A 19,520-nucleotide genomic window follows, 5' to 3' on the forward strand; every position below is an offset into this window, starting at 1 on the left:
AACCAATGAGAAGGCAGAACAACATACTATAAAAAAACCAACCGACAGGAAGTAGGTCTCTTTTCGCGAAGCTGGGACAGCAGGAGGAAGGGTGAGATTTTAGCTCTGAGCTCTGACCTCTTGGCTTTCTCTTTTACATTGTTTCTGTGTTTCTTATTTAATAAGACGGTTGGTTACATCTATACCCCCTACTTCCTCCTCTTCAATATCTGGTGGCATCTTAGGGAGCTTGTAAAGTAGAGACAGGGAAATGGGTTGCCCTTCCTTGATTTTCCACTGAGAAATTTGCAAGATGTAGTGGTAACCTGGCTGATGAGATAGGGTGAGCTGCTGACTTGCCAGGGTTATTTCAGATGGCACTCAGTAGGCAGACCCCTGGTTTGGTTTGTTTTATTTCCACCCTGCTGATCTCTGACTCATAGAATGATCCTTCTGATAAAGAGGAGCCTGGAAGCCAGTGAAGACTTCCAGACTGGTCAGCCTCTCCATGTAGCAAAGAGGCAAGGAGCCCAGTATGTCCCAGCTTCAGAGGAGGGCTTGAATGGAAATGGTTAAAAGCATTATATTGTTAGTTGGTGTTTCTATTCCCAGTCACAGAACTGACTTTGAGATGAGGCAGAGGGTAGAGTGACCCACTGAGGTGTCTGGAAAAGGTTTGAAGGTCAGGATTTAGCACAAGCTTGTTTGCCTTGGAGAGTGCCAACTTCGAACCACAGTGTCTAGAGTCATGGGGCTAACTACATCAGGCTACAGGGTAGACAGGCCTGGCCAATTGTTATGTTCCCAGGGAACATTCTGGATGTGAGCCATTTCTGTTGCGTATAGGCAAGTGACCAAATCCACCTCCAGAATGACTGGGTCCAAGAGGAAATGACTGGCTTTAGACATATCTGCACTCAGGCCTTTAGCCTCCCTCCCAGGGATTCTGCCCCCCCCCCATCTTCTTGGGGATTGTTTTTAAGAGCACTTCTCTAGGGTAGGTTGTTCAAAGCTTGTATCTGAGAAGGACTAGCCCTCTCTTCCATGTAGTTCCTGAAAAGCGTGTCTGATAGGCCTGTCTGCTGGCTGAGGCTTTCATTGACCGCATTTCTTTGGACTGTGTAGTGAAGGGAGGAGCCCTTGCTTGATGCCCTGCTCTCCCAGCACGGTAGAGAGATCTATGTCCTTAGGAAGAGGTGCAGACAAACCACACGGTGACCAAAAGGAAGGCCCCCATGGCTTCCTATACTGTTTTCCCAAGGCACTTGCATGCGGCCTATTCCCAGGCAAGCTAAATAAGCTCCCTAAGCCTCAGTTTCCTGGGTGGTGAGTTAGAGGAAAGGGTAAAACTCTGAAGAGGGGGAAGGACTCAGCCAAGTTCTTAGCACATAACAGCACTTCAGCAAAGAGCAAGAACTACAAACGGTGGTTCTGGAGATGACCAAGATGCACAGAATAGGCAGGCTCTTGTTTCCTTGGCATATGGTTTCAAACCCAGAGCATGGCATCCCACACATCTTCAAAGGCCAGGCTCACCCACAGCTTTGGAAGCGCTTACTCATTCTTATCCCGAGTTCTCACAGTCCACAGATGCCTTTATTCAGTTACATAAGTGTAAGCAAAGGAAAGCTCCATGCTTGACCCAGGACAAATGATTACAACCTCTGTTGGGGGGCCTCCCTTGCAAAACCCCAGACTGCCCAATAGACCACAGCCTCCATCCTGGTCTTTGCTCTGTGCGTTCAAGATCCAAACCCCAGCAGCCGTTGATGAAGTTATTCTCATTGACACTACACTGTGGCTATGGTGTTATAGATCCAACAGTGACTGGAGTGGATCCAGTTCCTTTTCCAACTGTGTGGCTTACTGAGAAAAACTGGTGAGTTTCCTAATCCCCAGATGATCTCAAAGGGTTTTCTGAAGATCGAGTCAGTATACATCAAACACTTAACATAGAGGTGCATGGGTTGAGCTCTACATACATGCTGTAAAAGTCTCATGTGTCACCATTGTTAACCTCCCAAGCTCTTAGAATGTGTATAATATGTTACCCAAGAGAAAGATGGGGGCAGAAAGAGGGGAGTGGTATCATAGATGAATTGCCCAAAGTGAAGGGCTAGCCTCTCCAGGGGCAGTATTGGGCCAGTAATGGGAGAACAGGAGGTAGGAGATAAGAGTTCATTTCTACAAGATGAAAATGATAGAAACTTCACTAAGCATAATCTCAGGACAACTGGAGGCACTGAAATAAGGATGGTATGTTAGATCCCTTTTGCAGAATTAAATTCATTTGCTTTGATACAACAGTGTCATGAGTCTACCACGTGGTGTCCCCTCCGAGGAGTTGAATGCTGTAATAATTAGAGGTTGTACTGTGATGTCTGCAACACATGACTCAATAAACCATAAAACCATAAGCGAGAAGAAGAAACACATTGAAGAAAATAAGACAGAATATACAGGCATAATGAAGATGTGGAAAAATGCCAGTAAATGTGAAGGACATACAAATACTTTATTTACTCTTCTTTCTTTTCTTTTCCTTTTTGTTTGGTATATTTGAAGAATTTTGTCTTAGAGAAAAGCTAAGTTCTAACAAAGTTTGAGGGGGTTAATGCAGAGTCCAGCTGTGATTTCCCGGCAGACTCTGTTGAGACCCTCATTCCTGACCAAGGTATTTCACCTCCCTTGAGTTGAATTTGCTTATGGTGATAGCAGCCTGTCTCTTCCCCAAAAGGGAATGCTATGACACCATCAGGCAGTTCCCAACAGGTCTTCTCTTTGTAACTTGGGGTCTCTTTTCTTTGTCTCCTTTGCACAGTAATTCAATCAAGCTGGTGAATCTGCTCTCCATATTTATCAGCACGTGGCTGACTGCAGCTGGATTCATCCACTTGGTAAGTAGCCTTGAAGACCCTGCCTTCCTGGCTGGCCTGGAGCAAGCCCTTGCCGAGTCATTTTATTACTTAACATTTGTTTCTTTAAAGACAGACAAGTTTAGTTGTGGATACAGGAAAGAAGGACAAACCACACAATTTTCAGAATTCCCTACCCTTCACTCTCCCACAAACTAGTTCCAAATGGTGAGTTAATGTTCACACAATCAACCTCTGTTTTCCAGCTTTACCTGTATTGCTTCAAGGAGACTTGCAGGTTTCATCCTGTATGCAATAACCCAAGAAGGCCACAAGATGGCAGTGCCTCCACAGCAAACACCAAGAAAAAGTCTGGCACCAATGCTCAAAGTTTGAACCACAGTTCTTTGTAAACAGCAAATTCAGATCCCTGATGTGTCCCTACTTCTTTCTCACAGAACGTAGCCTTTGCTTCTCTTGCTTGATGACTTGTCAAGTTGTTTCAACACCCCCCCATGTTATTCTTTTTATTAACAACTTATTGAATGCTATTACTAAGCCTAACCCTTCTCACCGACACCTTCCTCCCCCAGGATGATTTCTCTTGCCTGCTTTCTGAAAGCATAGTTACTACTAAATGCACATTTCATATGTGCATAAACTGTTACAACTAGAGGGAGCCCCATCAGACTATAAAACTTGGAATAAATGACTTTGTCTCCATCAGCAGCTAAACCAGATAATTGGGGATTTTTATACAAGGTTTTAAAATATATATATTTATTTTTAATTACATAATTAAACACTGTCTGTGTAGGGATATGTGCACATGCATGGGTGTGCCCATGGAGGCAAGAAGAAGGCTTTAAATCTTTAAGTCTAAGGAGCTATAGTTACAGGAGATTGCCAACTGCTAGAAGGAAATGCTGGGAAGTGAATTCCAGGCCTCTGTAAGAGCAATCTATGTTTTTAACCATTGAGCTACCTCTCTGGTCTCAACCCAACTATTTATACTAGTAGCATTCTAGTCAAATCTCACCCTTTATCATCCTAATTCCTGCCGGAGCCAATTGCTAAGAGCAGTCTGCAGATCTAGGCTCAGGTTCCCCAAATCCTGCTGTGACACCTACAACCTGCTAGGTTCCAAGCTACACTCACAGGGCTGAGTAGCTGTGTAGACCTCAGGAACTCTGCATGCAGCCCTCTCGGAACCTATTGATGGCCCTTTACTGAGAAAGTCTTCAGGGTGTTTAGTCTAGAGGTTGTGTAGATGCAATTCCCAAGTGTTCGCTCTTCTTGTTCTGGAGGAAAGTTCCCAAGCTGGAAGTGCAGAATTGCCAGTGGGCTTCTGCTAAGAAAGCTACTGTAGCCTCAGAGATGAAGATGATGTTTGGGGTTCAGGCAGAACCTGAGCTGGGTCTGATGTCCTTAGTTAAAATGATGAAAAGGTTGGGCAGTGGTGGCACACGCCTTTAATCCCAGCACTCGGGAAGCAGAGGCAGGCGGATCTCTGTGAGTTCAACGCTAGCCTGGGCTACAGAGTGAGTTCCAGAAAAGGCACAAAGCTATACAGAGAAACCCTGCCTCAAAAATAAAATAAAATAAAATAAAATAAAATGATGAAAAGAAGGATGAAGTCTTTTCTGGAAGGTCTAGGATATCAGCAGGAATCCCCAGGACAAATGCGGGAAGAGCTGTCTCACACCTTCCTTAAATGAATGTTTTAAAGGGGGCCAGAGCATCAGAACTTCCGAGACAGGCAGGAAAGCATATCAGGGATGTTTTTTTTTTCCCATCCCCTCTCCTTGGTGCCCCAGTCAGTCAGAGGGCATACCCTGATGCTATCTCCTCTTCTCTGGTACCAGCTGAGGGTTTCTGGGACATCATGCCTCAGTGACTGGCACAGGGAGGGAATCTATCCTCTACTGAGAATAAGAAGCTTAATGCAAAACAACCCTCTGACGCTCTGGACTTCCTGGTCTCCGTATACAGTACATGTATTCCTTTCTCTCTCCCACCTCTTCTTGCTGTAGGTGGAGAATTCAGGGGACCCATGGGAAAATTTCCAAAACAACCAGGCACTTACATACTGGGAATGTGTCTACTTACTCATGGTCACAATGTCTACAGTGGGCTACGGGGATGTTTACGCAAAAACCACGCTTGGACGCCTCTTCATGGTCTTCTTCATCCTCGGGGGACTGGTAAAAAAAAAACCCTCTTTCTTATTATGTCCATTTTAATGGTTATTAATATTTGCTACTACCTACTTCCTTAGGCTTTGTGTTTTTTTATGTGTTTCGCACTGGAAGCAAGTAACTGCCTTAATGCAACCAGGCAAGCTAAATCCAAATACCGTGGTGACGTTATGGCGTATTTCTTTAGTGTTATGCTTGTCCCTTAGACCCAGGCATATTGTCCTCATTGGGGACAGCCACATAGCTAGGAACAAGCCTAATTGTTTTAAGAGATGGATGCCATTAATAAATGAGAGTGTCCTTTAGTAGTGGGATTCAGATATATTTGTTGCTGCTGACTCTGGTAGATGCTGTCCAGACTCTGGAGACAGATGGCGGTTTCAAGAGTTCCCTCCCCTTTATGTTCCTCCCCAAACTTCCAACAAACTCTGTGGCTGGCACCTGCTGTAAAGAGCAGGGTCCCCTCACATAGGAAATGTCACTGTAGTCAGAACATGACTATGTCCAAAGCCCACTCCTTGAAACTGGCTTTACTGGTCCCTATGAAACGAGAGGCCACTCACGGCCTATGATGTAATTACAGGGGAATTTCCAGGCAGCACATTGGCACTTGCTGCATTTTGTCCTTCAAAATGGCTCATAATATGAAGTATGATTTTTTTTTCTGGGTATGAGGTCAGTGATTAAGAGTCTAGTCTACAAGCAGCTGCCACACATGTGCACCGCACACACATTTATATGAAGCCATGCATACATTTCTCTCTGTTCTGTATGCATAGGACATGCACATTTTGAAAATGTATATAAACGTGTGTGATGGTGGACATTAGCACCATTGCTGCAAGGCCCGTAGGTCAGGAAACGCTGTTATCCAGCCACAGGACAGTCTTTGTTGGGCAAAACATGGCAGTTTCGTGTCTCCTTGCTATCCTCTCCTCTTGTATGATTTCCAAAATTGACCTCTTATGCCTTTTAGTCATTTTAAATGAACATGTTTGTTTTGAATCCTCTTTTAGTGTTTGGTGTCTTTATCCACTCATAAAAATATTCTCCTCTGAGTGTTATTTGGAAGGGCTTTTTCTGACAAAAGTGTATGCATGTGTGTGCATGTGTGTGTGTGTGTGTGTGTGTATGTGTGTGTGTGAGCACAAGCGTGCTTGCATGCCTGAGTGCCTGTGCACATGTGCTTGTGTGCTTCTGTCCATGCCTGGGAGCGCGTGTGTGCATGGGCATTCCTGTGCGTTCAGCAGTCTGCAAGCCTCTTAGCTACTGTCCTTCAGGAAGAAGACATCAGCTCATTGACTCTTGTCTCCTTTATATTTTTCTGGACTGTGAGTTGTTGTCGTTTGCTGGTCCTCTAGGTCGACTCCTGTTTGTTCCATCCTGTGCGTTTCCAGGAGCTTTCCCCTTCGTCCTGTTTTATTTGTCTAATCCAACACGCAAATACGTACCTTCACAGGTCTAATCCTTTTGTGTTTTCAGATCTTAGTACTCCCCCTTCTGAAAAGGTCACCCTTTCTTTGGCCTGTCTTTTTAGTCTCTCTTCTGTCTCCCCTCTTCTCCTTAGGCCATGTTTGCCAGCTACGTCCCTGAAATCATAGAGTTAATAGGAAACCGCAAGAAATACGGGGGCTCCTATAGCGCGGTTAGTGGAAGAAAGTAAGTATGCCAAGAGGTTTCGCGGCCTCCGCAGCCTAGGAGCCTCTCTGCATGCCATTCCTGTTTGGCTCTTGTTTCTTTGTCTCATGCATGTAGGCAATGTTTGCCCGCTACGTGCCCGAAATTGCTGCTCTCATCCTGAACCGGAATAAATTCGGCGGGACTTTTAACAAACATGGAGGCAGAAAGTAAGTCAGTTGTTACCAGAGGAGATGTGCTTGAGTGACTTGAAGAGTCCCTGCGCCTGTGACATTGAATCATGCCCCTCCAACCCCCCCCACCCAACCCCGCCCACTGCTTTAATGAGGGAGAGTGCACAGTCTGCAACAGCGTGGTTTCAGAGCACAGGAGATGATTGGACCACCTTGAGGTCTTGTGGCCATCCGCAATTTCCAAGCGATAACAGCGAATATTTTTAAAGGGGTCCATGTGCACCCGGGACCGTATTTTCCACCCTTATCCTTCACATACAAACCAAGCTCGTTTCCTGAGCTGGTGACATGGTCCCTCCAACCGAGGTAGATTTGGCATGTGTACTAATGTGGCTGGAAGTGTAGCACAGGGCAGGGCCTGGCCCACCTTCCCCCTGGAAAGCCTGTGACCACCAGGAAACTCATTCTTCCCTGAACCAGTCACCTCCCCACCTTATTGTTAAAGGGTCTCACTGCACAGTGGAAATGCCTCCAGCACATGTTAGAGTTGTGGTACCGGGGTGCCACAGGCATGTTTGATTTCCCAAATATGAAGGTTTCCTTTTTGGGGAACTATTTCAGTTTGTGCTCAGGTCACTTTATCAGCATCAATAGCAGGGCGTGCGTCCAGGATGGACTAGAATTTTTATCCTGATGCTGATGTCAGGACCTTATTCTCTTGATCCTCTGCCAGAGGGCCATCTCAACGGAGGACTGTTGCTGGGAGGATGGGCTGGCTGCAACTGTCTCCAAAAGTCAATAAATAGTTGCTTTGAAAGCTTTCAGAGGGCCATTCAGCTCTGTTTTTATTTCAGGGTATGACATGCGTGGAATGAAATGGCCACACATTCTGCGCACACCTAGATGGATGTGCACTGGCCTACATACCATGCACTGCCATCCACATCTGTATTCACATGTGGGAAACTGTCCCATTCATACCCAGCCCCTGTTCCCATCATGGAGCTCTTTTATCTTGTTACTTATTCTTACTTATTGCCGCATTGTTAGCTTGGTTTGGTGTTTAAGAGAACTAGGACGAGGCCTCTAGGAAATGCCTCCCCCCTGCTCCCCATAGCAGCCCCTCCCAACCTGACAGTTGGCCCTGCTGGATGGCACTCAGGGAGCTTCTTTATGATTATTGAGTCCAATGCATCCTGAGCTCAGGTGTCCAGTCCTCTGTTCAGAAAATGAGGAGGTGGAGAAAGGGCTCATTTCCTTGAACTACCCACAGGACAGCAGTTTCCTCTCATAGACACAAAGCACAGTGGGAAAGGAGGCCAGTTGGCATCTCCTCGGGAAGGCAGCACATCTCCCCAACTCCTCCCATAGGCCGCTCCCCTTCCTATTATCTTAACAGTCCTGGATGAGGTTAGAACCAAGCTGTCCTGATGTCTGGGCCATTGGTTGGTTCCAAAAGGCCAAATAAGCCCAAAGATTCTCCCTCTGTCATTTATCTCAACTCAAGAGGAAAACAGCTTCCTAATTCAGCATGCCTTTGAGATATGGACAGGTCTCTGTCAAGCAGAGGACATCCTGAGAGTCCCAGACCCTCATTATAGCTGCCCTAGCCCCCTGGTCTCAGCCAGCATCTCTTTATGCCTGTCTCCAATGAAGTCAATAAAATCAATGGCTTTGAAATCTAAGTTGAAAGTATTTCTTGACTCTCATTCCAGGTGGGATTTTTTTCTTCTTCTTCTTCAGAACAGTGTTTGTGACCTGATATGGGTCGGCTGTTGACTGACAGTTTTTGTTGATGGGTGGCCCAAATGAGGCCCTGAGACCAGTACTTAGTGGCCTGTTGTGGTCTGATGTGGTCAGGTTTAAAGTCTGGCATGTCCACTCAAAGCCCTACCTGCTGAGGGCTTCAGATCACAGGGCTCCTCTAGTCCCGTTCTGGCTCTGTAATAGTTTATCGCTGCTTTTGGCCTGGTTCCTCTCCCCTCACCCCTATTTCTTGTCCCTTTATGAAAATGCATTTTGCTTTTAATGTTCCCTGTTGGGTCTCCAATGTCCCCAGCCCCTGCGGGATATAGGGTATGTCCTGTCATCAACACTGGGGCCGTTCCCTTTACTTTATGCATTGTTTCCTGGTTCAAAAGCTAATTACCAAGTAGTTTAAAGAAGCCCTTGGTCACTTAGATCTTTCATCAGAAAATATAAGCTTGGGAAAGGAACGGTAATAAAGGGCCATTAGCACCCCTTTGTTTGATGTTGTTTTTCCAGTCAGTAGAACAAGATTGATGAAATGTTATGTTTGGCCAAAATTTGAGTTTTCATTTGGAATTCAGTGTTGAGAGAATGGGCTGTCAGAATCAATAAGTTTCCTTTCGCTTGGGATATGGGCATGTGGTAGTAATTAGCAATATAAGGTCTTTACTTGAGCAACGAAGCATGGATTCTGGCAGCAAACATAATGAGAAACTACAGTTGTTCTATTTCGAACGTCAAAAAGTTTCCAGATAAAATTAAATGCATTTGCAAGAGGAAAGGGGCTTAACTTTGTTGAGAGCTGGAGTTTCGACTCTTAAAATAGCAGGCAGCACTTTGAGCTTGTGTGCACGCAGAAATGCGGGTGCTATCCCCATCCACGCGTGTACATGCTGCTCCCCAGGACCGAATTCAGCCAATGCCTAGAAAATGACTGAGATGTAGACATAGTCAAGAGATCTTTGGGTATATTTGATTCAGAAGTAACCACTCGTAACAATGCATTAACTTGTCAGACAACTGAAGGTAACTTCTGACACCAAACTACAGGGACCCCAAAATCTGAAATCCAAAAAGATTATTCAGAATAAAAAGATAAGTATCTTTATTTAAGCAATTATATTTAGTAATTATACTAAGTAAATATATTTATTTAAGAAATAAATAAGTAAGATGGAGAAACATAGGGCTTGGAGGACACAATAGCCACACGTAGGATATTGGAGAATGTAGAGGTTTCCTTGGCGCTTCCTTGTGAGTTTTATTCAGTGTGTGTGATACAATATAATATTTGCTGTTGCGTTCGCAAAACTTCCTCCCCATCTCCATGGATTCAAGGGCCTGGCAAGGCCTTTTCACTAGTCATCACGCCCCCAGGTCATCCATCCCAGCACTAGATAGGGATACTCATAAATGTGCCAGCTGTCACGTAACTTATTCAGGATTCCTAAGACTAGAGACTTGAGTGTTAACCACTGAAGGATTCAATCAGTGACCAAGAAAGTTATCCAAGTCGGGAACACTGGGGACAATTAGCTTCTGGGATTGAGACTCTAAATCTTATTCAGTGTAGTGGCCCTCCTACAGCCTAGCTTGCCTCCCCAAGGCCTTTGACTCAGCCTCCTTCCCTTCATGTCCAATGGAAGCAGCTCAGAGGTGGTGGAGGTGTGGGGGACACTGAGACTCCCATGGCCTTGGGGTCCCTGGTTTACTGTCTCTCTCCCTCCCACAGCCTCTTGCAGTTTCCCCCAGAGGTTTCCTCTCTGAGTGTAATTCATTCTACTGCTGGTTAGTTTATGAGAACTGACAAGATCACGGTCCAAGGTCATATGGCCAAGGGCCATGGAAAATAATTGGCCACAGAGAGGAATCCGTCAGCTGTAACCCCTGGATGGAGACAGCACAGCTGGGGAGCCATCCAGGCAGGCCTTGTATTTCCCATGATGTGGCTTTAGTGGCCCCAAAATGAGGTAGTCGTGGCCCAGGTGTTTGGGAGAGAGAGACAGAACAGGATGGGTTTAGAGGGCTCCACAGATTTTTGGTAGCCAAGTGCTGAGAGAACATGTGGAGAGGAAGGAATAATAAAAGACAAGGGATGGACAAAAGGAGAGCAGGAAACTGAATGTAATTAGCCTGGAAGAAAAATCTCGATGGTGACATCCCCATTCTAGAGTAGGGTACAGTTATTACAGTCAAACCCATACCTTGCTCCAATACAAGAAAGCCATGTCTGCCCCCTTAGTGCTAAGAGTTTTACTGGGCAAATTTTGGCATCTGTAAGTTGGGCCATCATGAGGTCTTGAGACCACGTATGATTTCTGGGAGGTAACAGTACACTTGGGACCGTATTTTCTCCCCTCATCTGGACCTAGTGCTCCAAGGATGCAGAGAATAACTCCATCTCCTCCACCGTCTCCAACTCGCCTGGTCATTGCTCTCCGCCCAGGAGGCTTGGGACTGTATGTAACTCCTGGTTTCTTATGATTGGGTCCTCGTTTAGCTGTGTCTCTGCCCTTCTTCCTTAGGTGCTTTCTCCCTTTCTGAGACTCTGCTTTGTGCCTACTTACTACTTGGATTTGCTTACTTACTACATAGGCTCCCCCCTCTGTCTTCTCCCTACCTTCATGTTTAGCCACAGTGGTGCCAGGCCATTTTTTTTAAGAGCTGGGCATTGACAAGGCATTTGAAATGTACCCCCTCTGTGGCCCACCCTAGCCCTAAAGAGAGTCACCATGTGTCATTCCTTGGTGTTTATTTGTTTCACATGTGTTCATTGAGTGCCTGTTCCTCCGTGCCCACGGTGGGGGGGGGGGTGCACAACAGATTCATTCCAGCACACTCATTAAATCCTTCGGTGGTCCCAAGGCTCTCTTGCTCTCTCTTGAGCTCCATGCTATCTGGCCACCTAAATGGTTGGGAAGTTCAGCTTGGAAGCTTATTTAAACCTGCCTCAGTTCCCAGAGAATTCCTACAATGCAATGGCCGCTCTCAGGCCTGGCCTCCAGTGAGCAGGAGTGGGATTTGGATTGATTCATGTGGTGTTAACTTGGCCTGATGCCATGGGCCTGCTTTCTTTTCCTGTTTATTTGGATCTCGGGTGGCGTTCCCCCTCACTTCTCCCAGGGCTATAGGAGTGGACTGACTGCTCTTGGGAGGGATGTTTCCTATAAGATGTCGTTTACGATTTGTCTATCTCAGACATCGCTCAGGTTGAAATGGGACTGAAGTCTTGTATTTTACACAATCTTTGATCCCTTGTCAAGAAAGCCATTGAGCGCTCTCCTCTTGTAGTCCACGTGACTCCCCAGCAATATCTTAGGATTCCTAGATTTTAAAAACCATAAATTAGCAAATCATCAACATATCACCGGGAAGGTTCATCTGGTAGCGATTCTAGTCAGAAGGAAACATGGGCCCTAATAACTGATTTTCACAAAGATACAAAGAATTGTAGACAGACAGATACAGTAAATAGGAAGACAAATAGATAATTCAAGCTGACAGACCATCTTGAACTGATTAAGCATTCTGCTTTGATTAGCATTAAACTTTTTTGGGAAATGGGGAAAAAAAGAAAAAGAAATGAGATTGCCCTCATACTTTGGGAAAATGACCCCTGATGACTTCTGAAATTGGGTACCAAAGCATTTGTCCTTAGATGTCTCATATAATGCAGTGTACCGGGTAGTCCTTTCCAACGGCAGGGGTCTTGGTGGGTGTGGATGGGATGTGTCTTCCTTGGCATCTGCTTTGGATTCTTCTAAGCCACGTCTTCAGTCCCTTTCAAACTTGAATGTCTCCGAAAAGAGACTTGGCTGCATAGTTAATCAATCTCCCCGCAATGCTGATGGGATGAAGGCTTACCCCCTACCCCCCTTCCCTGCTGTCTTTCTTCCCTTCCACACACTTATCAAAATGTTCCACCTATTGTTCTCCAAACAAGAATAGAAATGTAGGTGGGAGATGAACTGGGTACCAAAAGAAAAAAAGAGAAAAGAAAAGAAAAGCCGTATTCGGGCCTAGACTTTTGCTTTCAAATATTCTTGCTTCCATTTACAAAGGAATCCTGAGTATGACTTTTCTAATTATAATCCCCAAGGATTCTTTCTGCTCAGCCCCATGTTTGATGGAGTGAGTGCTCGCTGGGTAGTTTTAGAATCCCAGGAACAAATGTAAGCATCTGAGACGAAGTTGCACCCTATTTTCTCTCTTCCTGCCATGCCGTTCGCTATGATGGAAGTCTTTCCAGAGCTGTGACAAGCAGCTCCCCATAGACTTGGGGTTCATTCCACCACTGCTGTGACCATGCTCTGAAAATAAAGCAGCCAACCTTCTAACTGGCCAAGTCCAGCGTCTCTTTGTATTAAAATATTATAGAAGTCGATGCAGCATGAAAGTTGTGGAAATCTGATTCTGTTGCTGTCCGGGTTGAGACAGTACTGGTGCTGCATGGCAATGGCCTGCTCCCTCCCCCACAACTGTGGAGGCTTGCTCTGAATGTGGGTTACCAGTTGTCAGGGAAAATCATCTACTCTCCCTCCTCTGTGCCGTTCTGATGAGGAGATGTGGAGGCAGATCGGAGATACACATATGCCATTCTAAGAAGGTTTCTGATCATTTTCACTGATGCCAAAGGGTCATGCCAGCTTGCATACAAAACAGATTTAGGAAAACACCCATTCCAACACATTGGCTCAACAATTACTCAAACCCCTCCATGAGCCAGGAACTGTGCTGGGCTCCGTGGTTAAAAGAATGAGTGAGAGAATGTGATTGTTGCTCTCCTGGAGAGTGTGTTAGACTTTGTCCAATCAGAATTACCCAAGGAACCAGTGGCAGCTAAATGGGAGCTTGATTGTGTAGGAACATCATCCCAGTGAAATGCTCTTTTGGCAGGAATTTTGTACAATAAAATCATGAAGGTGTGAAATAATCATGAAGGCAGGAAGCCCATTAGAGAGAGTGTTCCTAAAAGCATGTGATAACTCACATTGTTGAATGTACTCACTGGGGCTGTTTAGGGCAGAGGTAACAGCAGAAATCCAGTGTGCCTAAAATCATACAAATCTAATAATGAACCCAGGAAAAGGGGGTTGTGGAGAGATTTGGGAGGGCCTGGGACCTGGCAATGATATGGGAAATCTGCTTCTTCCTAGGCCATACAGGTATTCTACTCTGACCTGTCATGCCTTAACAGGCTCTGGAGTCTGTGACTCCTTCCAGATTCCCAAGGAGTTGTAGATACTGGCATTCAGTGGAGGCTGATGCCAGTACAGATGTTCTTCAACTTCAGATGGTGCTGCATCTTGATAAGCCCATGATAAATAGAAAATGCATTTGATATACTTTACCTACTGAGCATACTAGTTTAGACTTGCCTACCTTAAGGCACCACATTAGCCTACAGTTGGGCAAGACATCTAACACAGATCCTTTGTTAAAGTGTTGGATAACCCATGTGACTTGTTCACTGCCTAACTGAAATTAAGCAGACTAGTTGTACAAGTAGCCTTTGGCCCCAGTCAAGTAGAAAAATTTTAAGTGGAACCACCCCATTTAGGGGACCACCTGTATGTATGTCAAGTATGCTCAGAGAGACTGGCCAGCAGCTTTTGCTAGCTAAGGCAGCACCCTTTGGGTGTAGTGGGAGATAAAGGAAGGGTGTATGAAGTTGATTATCACAGTGAGAAAGCCATTCCCGCAGTATGTGATATAGGAATAGGATGCATGACTTACCAAGTGTGGTAGGGAGAGGGGTTGGGGCTCACCTCACATGTCAAAACCCCTCCAAAAGAAAAAAATGTACACTGTTTACATGTTTGGATTCATTCTTTCTCTACTCCACCTTTATTCCCAAAGAGTGAGATCAGTCTTTTTACCTCTTCCTCTGGGTTTGTCCAGGTCCAGCAGCAGCAGGTAGAGGCAGGTAAAGCTTCTTTGTTCTAAAGGGTAAAACATGCTGATCAGAACAGAAAGTTGTCTAAGATGGAGAAGGTCAGATCAAAGGTAACCTGCTTTATTTAAAATGGCAACGTGTCACTGAGTCCCAAGTGATGAGGTGAATGAATGCAGAGAGCCGAGTGTGTTGGGGAGACCCAAGGAAAAATCAGTGCAATTTGTGAGGTTACTTAATAAGGCTGTCTGGGGCTGGAGATAGTGGATCAGTTGGTAGCATGTTTGCTGTGCAAGGATAAGGTCCTGAATTGGATTCCTAGAACCTATATTTTAAAATCCAGACACAGGAGCACACATTCATAATCCCAGAGCTGGGGACTCAGAGACAGGTGGATCCTGGGAATTCACTAGCCATCTAGCCTAACCAAACCTGTGAGCTCCAGGTTCAGTGAGAGACCTTGTTGCTGTGGATATTGCTCTATATAAATAAAACACTGATGGCCAGTGACCAGGCAGGAAGTAGGTTGCCAGGCAGGAAGTAGGTGGGACAAGGAGAGAGGAGAATTCTGGGAAGCAGAAGGCTGAGGGGGGAGACACTGCAGCTACCGCCAGGAGAAGCAGTATGTAAAGACTCTGGTAAGCCACCAGCCACGTGGCAAGGTAGAGATTTATAGAAATGGGTTAATTTAAGATAAAAGAACAATTAGCAAGAAGCCTGCCATGGCCATACAGTTTATAAGTGATATAAGTGTCTGAGTGATTATTTTATAAGTGGATTGTGGGACTTCGGGGCTTGGGGAACCTGGAGAGAAACCCTCCAGCAACACCTTGTCTCAGAAAATAAGGTGGGGAGGGACTGACGAAGACACCTGATGCCAACCTCTGGCTTCCATGTGTACACACACCTACATGTACGTATACCTATACGAATCCTCTCTCTGAATGGAAATAAAGGAGAAAAGAAATAGCAAAGTGGTGGTGATGTGCTAATACTTGAACACTGGATATTTGAGATTAGATGAGAAACCGAAGCAAGGGTCAACAAATCTATCCCTTAGGGTCCTCTGGTTGTAGGCAACAGCAATGGATTTTTGTTGGCTAAGCAATTTTTAACCATGGCGGTACCTGAGTACTTTACAAAACCCAGGGGAAAACTGAAGGGCGAGCTCCAAGGAAGGACAGAAACCAGCCAGAGATGAGGCTCTGTGATCCAGGAAGCAGAAATTTGTGGTTGTTCATTATGGGATTTTCCATCAGCATGGTTCAATGCCGAAGGTTAACTTGAGCAGCCATTAAGCTTGCTTGGATATGGAAACTTGATTAGAGATAACAGAACCCCTGTAATTAAAAGTGAGATGTTGATGACAGAAGGAATGGTGTATGCTGGATGGGTGGAACCAGCCTAGGTTGAGGTTCTCCGACTCTAACAAGTCTTGGACTGATACTCCACGGAGGCTATGAGTCTGACTCTGGTCTTGTGATTATGGAGAGCTCATTTTGGTTTGGGAATGGTAGGTCCTCTGGGCTGGCTTAGTTCTCAGCTACAAACGACAAAATGCATCAGTTTTGTGTGGAAAGATCTGGGAAGCGGCTCCCTAGTCTCCTCTGCTGGGCCGTCCAATGCTCTGCTCCCTGACCTTGGGGGCTCTCCTTCATGAAGGTGCCTTTGCTGAGCAGTTTGGATCTGTTTGCTGCACTGTCTGCTCCATTTAGGGAGGCGGTAAAACAGACTGCCTTTTCCAGAATACTCCTGTTGACAGCTGCGGAAGACAATTGCTCTCTTCCCTTCCTCACCAGGAGGCAGATCACATTTCCTTCCTTTCTCATTAGCAAGTAGTAGATGTGGCCAAGAGTAGAATATTTTAGTCCTAAGCCTCTTTGGGACACCCGCCCCCCTTTCTTCTTTCTTTCTTCCTCCCCTCTTTCTCTCAACAGGAAATGGTTATAGTCAGGGTTTGGGATTTTTGTCATGATAAGTACTCTGTTGTTTTCTTTCCATTTTTTTTGCTCCCTTACCCATTTGGAAGAAGATTCCAGATGGCTGAATTGGGCAGACATTTTTGCAGTTTGCTGTTTAATGTTGACTGTGTTGGCTCTGGCTTAGTGTGCAAACCAAGCATACTTTTTTCAACAAATAGGTCTTGAAAACAAATGGTGTGTGTGTGTGTGTACGTACATGCATATGCACACACACGTATGCACACATGCAAATGGCCATGCTCATGCATGCTGAGCTAGATCCTGGGGTAGGATGGAAAGAGAAGGACTGAAGGTTGGAGTCAGTTTGCTTGGATTGTTGGTGACAGTCTTGCCCCATAGTGAAGACAGCCTCTTGGCAACAGGTTTTCAGTAAAGGAAAAAGAAGGAAAGTTGGAGATGGACATCCTTCCGATTTGCAATGGAGTCATGAGCTAGAATGATAGAATTAAAGTGAGACAGGTCTGAAGGCCCAACTCAAATCAGGGCCAGCTGCCGTAAGACAGGACCGGGTGAGGTGGCAGATGAAGTTCAGCTTGCCTGAGAGTCAGGAAGACCCTGTAAAGTTCAAGTTCAACCCAGGAGGGCAAACCTGAGCCTGGAGTGCTGGCCACCATGTGGCTGCTGGCTGGGTCTCTAACTGCCCTGCTTCTTGTGTGATAAAATGCTACCCATTCTCCATGCCAGGCTCTACTTACAATCCAATCACTTCACGTCAGGGGCTACTAATGGTGGGAGGTGCTGGGGGGAGGTGGGATGAGAGAGGCATGATTAGAAGGCTCAGCAAAAAGACAGAAGAGAGTCTAGCATATGTATTTGATATAAATATTATAGTTTCACAGAGACATCTAGATCAATACATGCCACATTTCATCTACCTCTTTGACAAAGTGAGTGCAATGTATTCAGAAAAAGCTGTATAGGATTTTCAATTTACTCTATATGATTTATTGTGACAGGGTAGCTCTGGGTTTTTTAAGTTCTTTATACTTGTTCCAGTAAAAATGGATATAGTATCTTTAAAAATAAACAGCCCCAAGCCAGGCATTTTACACTATCTTCTTGGTGCGAGGCCCTGCTGAGGAGAGCTCGAAGACCTCCTCGACCTTGGGAGACCTGATTGCGGTCAGGTTTGCCTCAGTCTGTTTGGAAGACTTGGGGAGGTGGAGAGAGTAAACAAGAAAATCAATCAGGAAGCAATTGCAGACGTCTAGACAAGATAAAATGACAAGTACTAGAGTATCAGCAGGGAACTAATACCCTGTAGGGATTCCTGAGGGACTGGCGGGTAAGGCCTAGGCAACCTCTTTCTTTTGTGATGACTGGCTCCAGGTCACACAGACCTGCTTCCTGGTCTCTTGGTCCCCAGCCAAGGACCTTTCCACAGCCTTAGATGCTGCTGGTTCTTAGAAGGCATCCGATGGAGGGGGCTGTTCTGCCCTTGGTGAGTACTCACCTTGCACAAATGGCTGAACCTGATTCCTTGTCAGGTGAATGTGGGCTTTAGACTACGCATGTGCCATAGACACTGTGAAGCTAAGATACACTCGGAAATGTGAGTGGGGGCCTATTCCCAACACCCTGTCATGGTGAAATGTGCAATGTTTCAAAGGTGGTTGGCCCTCAGAAATACGACCTGGTATGTATAGAAAGTATGTAGATTTTGGTTGTCATGGAACTAAACTCACTCAGTGACTCCCTGGTGCCGCATCACCCGAGCCTTGAAAAGCCCTGTCCTCCTCTTAAGACTCTTGCCGTGAGGACACCCTAGAACACAGGCATGGAATTGACTTCTGCTACAGCTTGCCACTCACTCAGCAATGGTGGCCATCCTGGCCCACCACCACAGTGGAAGTAGAGTGACTGGGGAGAACTTGTGTAACCACATTCTAGGGGTGGAAGTGCTAGGGGTAGGGGGAGTGCAGACATAAATGTTTGGTGATGATGAGCCCATGGCATAAGTGAGTGGCAATGTCTCAGTTACCCCTGAGAGTTCACTGTAGTCACACATTGGTCTTTTATTATGAAGTCATGCTCAACCATGAGATGCCCTAGTTGTTCCACATCCTACCTATGCTACCCATCCCTAATTAACCACTGCTTGGAGCCCTTACTGGGCACCAGTCCTGGATAAATGACTTCCTTCCACCAAGTTCCATTTGCTACCAGTGTGTTAATATTTAAGATACTTCCTTTTACATCTGAGATGAGCTTATGTTTATGTTACCTTTGTCTCAGAAATAATCTGCTCATCAAACTCAATAAAGCTTTGTCCCACCCCCCAAATCTCATCAGATTAGAATAGAAATGGTCATCGATTTAGATCTGTTGTCTGTCTTCACAGTCCAAGTGGCCAGACCACATAGAATCCAGACATATAGATTAACATTGGGCTCAAAAGAGGCTGGAGCTGAAGATAAAAATGGCTTATCTTAACTAGCACTTTCTGTAAATGGGCCATCTCTTTATTATCCTTCAGATTCCTGGGCTGGGGGCTGGGGGGGAGAATTCTCAGCTCCACAGGAGAGCAAATCTGGTACAGATATTTCCATTCCTTTGTAGCCCCTTGGCTTGTCAAACTGTACTACTAAGGTTGAAGTGTAGTTTAGAGCCGATGAACAGTGCTGTTGGTGAGTTCTGTGTTACTGAGTTTTTGTCTCCTTGAGCCCTCTGGGCCAACTGATCAGGTGTAGGCTAGTCTACAGATGCTGAGAAACTGTGATGTCTTAAGTTCGTCTCTGTCCACCCCATTCCCATAACAAAACTCTCTGAACCTCCAAGAACTCCTACAATACCTCCTCTACCACACAATGACCAACCCTGTCTGTCTTGAGGGAGCAGAAGCTGAGAGGTAGCAGAAATCCTTACCTATCAGCTTCATCTCCATGAGCTTTAGAATCTCACACCTAGACTACATCCTGGGTCAGTTCCTTTTACTTCCTGTGAGCATCAGCAATGCCTCTCAAAGAAACAGCTTTAGAGGGGATATCTAAAGAGATGCTATGGTAAGAGCATGAAGTTGTTTGAGGATTAGATGGAATTATATCAGCCACATC

The 19,520-nt window shown here is 45.5% G+C and overlaps 1 protein-coding gene across 33 annotated transcripts in view; it reads left to right on the forward strand.

The window, feature by feature from the left end:
* Kcnma1 (potassium calcium-activated channel subfamily M alpha 1) overlaps window positions 1-19,520 on the forward strand; it is a 709,897-nt gene that overhangs the window by 475,595 nt on the left and 214,782 nt on the right. For 32 of the 33 annotated variants that reach the window (XM_028879652.2, XM_028879668.2, XM_028879669.2 and 29 more), the window contains exons 7-9: window positions 2,801-2,876; window positions 4,868-5,038; window positions 6,600-6,691. In XM_028879652.2, coding sequence (XP_028735485.1) covers window positions 2,801-2,876; window positions 4,868-5,038; window positions 6,600-6,691 — 339 coding nt within the window. Of the gene's footprint in view, window positions 1-2,800; window positions 2,877-4,867; window positions 5,039-6,599; window positions 6,692-6,787; window positions 6,880-19,520 lie in introns of all 33 variants that reach the window. The other variant, XM_028879686.2, reaches the window with a different exon arrangement.

The sequence above is a fragment of the Peromyscus leucopus genome, chromosome 9 (assembly GCF_004664715.2).
Source record: "Peromyscus leucopus breed LL Stock chromosome 9, UCI_PerLeu_2.1, whole genome shotgun sequence".
Lineage (NCBI taxonomy): Eukaryota > Metazoa > Chordata > Mammalia > Rodentia > Cricetidae > Peromyscus > Peromyscus leucopus.